This window comes from Zingiber officinale, chromosome 3B (assembly GCF_018446385.1).
Source record: "Zingiber officinale cultivar Zhangliang chromosome 3B, Zo_v1.1, whole genome shotgun sequence".
Classification (NCBI taxonomy): domain Eukaryota; kingdom Viridiplantae; phylum Streptophyta; class Magnoliopsida; order Zingiberales; family Zingiberaceae; genus Zingiber; species Zingiber officinale.
This window is the reverse complement of record NC_055991.1, coordinates 87,414,106-87,420,361: the sequence shown is the minus strand read 5'-3', so window position 1 is coordinate 87,420,361 and position 6,256 is coordinate 87,414,106. Positions and strand designations below refer to the sequence as shown.

At 32.5% G+C, this 6,256-nt stretch overlaps 1 protein-coding gene across 3 annotated transcripts; it reads right to left on the bottom strand.

Annotated features, from left to right (window-relative positions):
• Positions 1–554: 554 nt before the first annotated feature.
• LOC122056729 (dof zinc finger protein 1-like) lies at positions 555–2,352 on the bottom strand. 3 transcript variants are annotated; one of them, XM_042618817.1, is made up of 3 exons: positions 2,158–2,352; positions 1,585–1,796; positions 555–1,192 (listed from the first exon to the last, which is right to left on the bottom strand). In XM_042618817.1, exons 1-3 carry the CDS (start codon positions 2,179–2,181, stop codon positions 802–804), a joined length of 627 nt encoding a protein of 208 aa, XP_042474751.1. In that variant the 5' UTR covers positions 2,182–2,352; the 3' UTR covers positions 555–801. The 3 variants fall into 3 exon arrangements, with proteins under 3 accessions (XP_042474751.1, XP_042474752.1, XP_042474750.1); XM_042618818.1 differs by lacking the exon at positions 2,158–2,352 and adding an exon at positions 1,889–2,031; XM_042618816.1 differs by lacking the exon at positions 2,158–2,352 and having other exon boundaries at positions 1,585–1,878.
• Positions 2,353–6,256: the final 3,904 nt, after the last annotated feature.

Genomic DNA, 6,256 nt, shown 5'->3' with positions numbered 1-6,256 from the left:
CACAGCAAAAGTGCTGAACAGTCATGAGCCACATAAATTGGATATAGAGCAAGATTAATACATGGAGTTAATATTCTCAACTATTTGTTCTTAACATTCCACTCTGAAAATATCATACGTCCATCGTTTATACTATACCCTGTGGACAAACAAAGAGAGAGAATCTACAATATTATAAATCTCAGGTAGGGATGAGCATTCGGTTAATTCGGTCCATAAATTAACCGAATTAACCGAAAACCGATTTAGTGTTGACTAATCGAATCAAATCAAAGTTTTACTAAAACTGAATTAACCGAATTAGTTGTTTCCATTAACACCGAATTAATTAAATTTATTTAAAATAACAATAAAAAAAATTTATACAAAATTAATATCAAATTAATCGAATTAATCGAATGTTCATCCCTAATCTCAGGTCATCTGTTCCTCTCCTACCTACTTTCATGGTTAAAAAAATCTTACTGAGTAGGTGAGAGAGGACTTTCCCAATGAGAAGAATAAGAAAAGAGCTATATAGCCAGCATTATATTCAGTGCATAACAATTCAATCATTCATTACAACACAAACATGCATATCTATATCAAATCTGAAGATCAACAATGCAGACATGCATACATAATTGGAGCATGTAAAAAGGGCTCCTCCTCTAATGGCTGTCAATCACAACACAAACACCCCCTTCATTGAATTGCTTTATTAATCAGACAATCTCTTGAAGCCAGCCAATGCTAAATTGAAGTTAAGCTAAAGGATGAGAGTGAGAGTGAGCCAGCTCTACTAGAGTTAATCGATCCTCTCTACCATGAGCCTCCTCCCATGAGCATTCCGCTCCAGTATCCATTTGCAGGATCACCACTTTGTCCCTTGTTCTGCTCTTCCAGAGGAAACATGAACTCTTGCATGAGTCCTCCAAATCCTGTGCCGGCGTAGTCAGGCAATGGCACCGGCACAGCCGTACTGCTCTTGAGCAAGTCCATGGCAGAGAGATTGTAAGAGTTATTGCTGCTGCTTTCTTGCCAAATGGCCTTGGAGCTGCTGGTGGTGGTGGCGGCGGCCGCAGCAGCGGCCGTGGCTGCGGCCGTGGCGGTGACGGTCTTGTTCTTGTTTTTTCTTGAGCCGCCGCCCACTGGGACGTTTCTCAGCGACCCGCCCTCGGTCCAGTACCTCTTGCAGGTCTTGCAGAAGTATCTATCAGAGAAGAAGAAGATATAAATGTAATCTAGCTAGATTCTCATCTAGATTAATGAACATAGAAGAGGGAAAGCATGATCAATTTCCTAAATAATAACTAAAATATTTAAGTTTATATTTCTGATCAATTTCTTAAAAAGAGCTTGGGTATAATGGTAAAATTGACTGACTTAGAGGTTACAAATTCGAATCTCGAAAATGATCTCTTAATTGATATGTATAATACTTCGCCCAACTCTTATCCTAAACTATCTATTCTTCCTCGTTGTTTGTCTATTGAATAACTTCATAGCACAGTTTTTACATATGGATTTGTTATTTCAAGTGATTAGACATCTCAATCTACCAGAAGATCAATTCGTTAGAGGAAGAGGAGATTTAAATGCTACCTTGGCTGGGCGAGGCTGTAGTTGTTGTAGTAGCAGAATTTGGTGTTGATCGACTTGCACCGAGGGCAGTGGAGGGTCTGCTGCTCCTTGCTCGGCCGCGGCTTTGGCCTCTGCGGCTCTCTCATCTCCCTCTCGACCACCCGAGGCTTTGCGGCCAAGGAGGCAAACTGATCATCCCCCATGATCATGGGCTTCACTTGCAGTCCCATGCCCTGGACAGCACCGGAAGTTACACCAACAGTATTTCTCCATATGAACAAAAATTCCATTCACAAGTCTCTAAATATAAAGATCAAGAACATACTCAAGAAAGCAGAAAGAGGAAAGGAGAATGAAGTGAAAATCATCCAACCGAAAACCCATAAACAAGAACAAAGCGACAACACCTTTAGACAGTACTGCTGCTTTATCGCATGCGATTAAATGAAAAGGAGAAGAAGAAAAAAGGTGGGGGAAAAAATAAAGTGAGGGGGCGATTAAAAACTGACAGATCTCAGAACTCAGATAAATTTATAGAAAAGAAAAAACCAACAAAAAAAGGGGATAAAAAAATAGTTCATCGAGGTCTGGTACCTGAGGCCACTGGCTGGCATCCATGCATGAAAAGGTGAGACAAGCACAAAGAAGAGAAGAAGGAAGAGTTGAGGTAGAAGGAAGGAGGAGAAGAAGCTAAGGTAGATGAAAGACCAAGTGAGAAGGTTGGATTGTGATGTCTTGCTGGCTTTCCTATCTTTTGAAAATGGTGGATGTTTTTTTCATCAGAATTATTAAATTGCTTACTAAATTATTCACTCATTTCTACACTGTCAAACATTAAACATGCCATACAGTGAGAGAGAATAAATAAGAAGATAAGGAGATCAGAATTAGAATTGAATATTCTAAATGTCGACATCTAATTATGTATAAGCTATGCTCTGAATTAAGAAGTTTATTTAGCTCCAAGATTAATCTAGTAAAACTTATATATCTGAATTATTAAAAGAAAATAATAATGGATCAAAGGACGCAATTGAAGTTGTAGAATTCTCAAAACACATATTTAACTTTTAGATTTTCTAAAGGATGTACTTATTATTTTTTTTTCATTTTATCCCTCTCGTCAATCATTATGATGCTACATTCAAAAAGAACACTTTGGTGCTAAAACAACACCACTCTATTACTAAAATCAGCAACATTGTGGTGTTAATTTTCAATACCACTATGATACTACATTTTAAAACTAAAATCACTTTGATATTATATAAATCTTAAAATAAACTCCATTGTAATGTTGTATTTTAAAAATCAATAGTGGTGTTGATTTTTTAAATGTAATAAGTTCTATAATGATGTTGATTTTTTAAATATAGTACTACAAAGATATTATTCTTTGAAATATAGTATCACACTAATACTGTCCTTGGAATACAACACTATAATGGTTGGCTAGAGAGTAAAATGGAAAACAAGTTCGTTATTTAAAAAATCTAAAAGTTAAGTGTATAAAATGGAAAGCAAATACGTTATTTAGAAAATCTTAAATTAAGTGTATGCATCTTTTGGTAATTCCACAAGCGTCCTTTGAAACAAAAATAACCTACTTTTTTATTTTTTACTTGTGAAGGAAAATTATTCATTGAGTGTATGAGTCAACTGTAAAGAATTACTTTGCATTTGGAGCAAACTTTGGTGCAATACGAATCACTGTGGGGGTGTGATGGCTAGCTAGGTAGAGCCCCCTTTTTTTTGGTTGGAGTGTTATCGAATTAGGGTTTAATTGCAATCATTGTTTTTTGGAATATAGTAGATTTTTTGTATTTTGTGAAGAGGATTTCTGTTCAACAACAGTTTGATGAATGTTTTAACTCGGACTTATAATCTAATGTAATCCTTCAATTTTATCCGGACTTGGACCAACTAACTGAAAGAACGCATGATTTAAACACCGATGAGATATAAATTCTTCACTTAATCAATAATTCTTTCATGGTAAGATATAATACAAGCATAGATTAGGCAGATTCCATTGTGATTAATAATTAAATTCCCCATCAAACCCAAATGTCTGAAGTTATACATGCCTAATTACCCTAGATGTTGACACACACAGTTGATTGATTGTTAATATATTATATAGTAGCACTTCCACTAGGTTTTGTAAGGGAAGATAAACTTGTTGAACCATTTTAAGCACGCGCGATTCGACCGACCAGGCACAACCTCCTAGCTAGCCATGTTTATTCAAATCCTTCCCTGCCCTAGATCACTAAGCTAGCTAAGTGCATATCAGTGTATCCCTATATATATCCACTTTCTTTGAATTTAATTAACTTTTGCAAGATGTCTCAAGGCGGAGGCACTTAATATGTTTTTAAAAAAATGTTGAACCAGGTAATATCAAATCTGAGTTTAAAAAAATTTTCCATCGGCCGTCAGGATAAATCAGGAAGCACTCGTGACAAAAGACTCAGAAATTCAGCATTCCGTGGTTGTGCACCCTATTTGAAGAAAAATCCTTACAAATATGTCATAATTGAAGGTTGAACCGCGAATGTCTAAGTGACAAATTGATATCCTTCCATTGCACCCGAGGGTCACGTTAATACTTATCTAGGCTTTAGCATGGGAAGCCCAGGGGACCATTTTAATTTTTTTTTTATATGGAATCCATTCTAAATCCCAAAATCAAATTCTGCTATTAGTTTTTTTTTTATTTTTCGCTAAAAATTTGTTAGCCCTGATTATAATTTTTTGCTCCGCCAGTGTCATATTCTTGAGTTGTACTAATTTGTGACGGCTTTCCTAACTTCCTGAGGTCATTGTTGATCATCAAAGTGGGGTAGGACGAAAATTTACTGAAGTTTGAGATGGCGAATAATCGATGCAAGTGCATGAACCGTTGTCAAGCTTAGGGCGGAAAAGGGTGGAGAATAATGAAGAGGCTGGTTCTAATTAGACGCTCTTTAATTTCTTCCATGGTCGGCGCACTTTAGCAGGTTTGAATAATGGTCTGAAAAAGAGTTGGTGATGTCTAAGAGCTAGCCAGGAAACTTAAACTCTAAGTTAGACTAGTGGGGAGAGAAAAAGGTGCATGGTTTTAGATTGAAGCATGTGAAAAAAAATTTAAAGTAAATTATCATATATAATTTTAATTATGTGATTATCTAATACCAAAATTATGAGAAATAAAATATAATTAAATATTATTTTATTCAATATAGATTTATTTTTTATAAGTTTGTTTTTCTTTTTTTTTCCATTTCATTTTTATTATTTTTTCCATTTATTTTATTTTATTTTTTATTTTTTATTTTATTATTATTATTACATTTTTCTATTTTTTTAAAAAAATTACTTTTTTCATATTTTTTTTTAATTTTTTTACACTTTTTTATTTTTTTACATTTTTTTTTCTATTTTTTATTTTTTACGTTTTAGGTATTTTTTTATTTTTTTAATAGTTTTTAATGTTTTTGTTATTATTATTATTATTTTTACATTTTTCTCTCATCATGTATTTTTGGTTAAAAAAAATCATTAACCCCGGAATCAAGAAAAATCTCAATTTTTCGAGTTTTTTTTATTCCAGGTTATATGTCTCTTTTGCTAACGTATCGAGTATAGAACATTACTCGAAAATCATTGATTATCTAAATCAAATAAAATTTTTATTGATAATTTTAAATAAATAATTAAAATTATTAAACATAATCCTCAATCAAACGTACCTTAGAGTTAAGTCATATGCAAATGCAAGATCCATGCAATTAATTGAGACAGTCCGAGAGATAATTACACTGCTGCAGCAAAAGTCACCTGATCCAAGTTCATTGTGATTCGGCTGAGTTTGTTTATATTAAATCTGACCCAAGTTCATTGTGATTCGGCTGAGTTTGTTTATGTTTATTTAATAGGTTAAGTAAACAAACTTAAATAATTTGTGGGACTAAATGAATAAACTAAACTTGAATATATATACTTGTTATAGAAATCATAAATTATTTATGAATAATATTTTAAAAAAACATTTAGGAACGAGTAAACTCTTATAAATAAATAAATAAATAAAATTTTCAAAATAAAAAAAACTTGTATTATTGATGCAGAAATGATAGAGGAGACATTTGAATGTCATAATTTTTAATTCGATAGCCGAATGAATTATTTTTTAATCAAAATTTATTCAGATACCTAGATTTATTAGTGGGTGGAACTCATAATCAGCTAACTTTAAAATTAAAAAAAATATAATTTAGGATTTTTTTTGAAAGTTCCGAATATTTTTTTTTATTAGTTTTGATAATTTTAGATTTTTAGGTATTTAAAAACATTTTTGTCTTTTACAAATTAGTGTCTTAGATTTAGTTAAATGCATGCTTACTTATTTTAATACAGTTTTGATTTGATTATTATTATTTTTAGCCGTCATAGATGAAAGGTCGAGTATAAATTGAAAATTTAATAATATCTTAAAAAAAAATCTCTTTTAAAAAAAATTAAAAAGAAATTCTTTCTTTCCAATCACATTGCCTCAATCTCATTAAAGCCAAAGCCAAATACTTCAGCTTTTTCACATTAATTTGATCATCAATGAATAACTTCTTCTAAACTCAAATATCTATGTTTTTCTATATTAGTCAGACGTCCTAACCTATTATCTAGATAAATCCAAAGTACAACTCATGTA

Bases quoted from the DNA above. Each gene is read 5' to 3' on its own strand.
- LOC122056729 (XM_042618816.1), bottom strand. From the start codon at position 1,853: ATGGAATTTTTGTTCATATGGAGAAATACTGTTGGTGTAACTTCCGGT. The intron at 1,193-1,584 runs GTAGCATTTAAA...CTTCTCTGATAG, and splicing joins TACAGCCTCGCCCAGCCAAG to ATACTTCTGCAAGACCTGCA.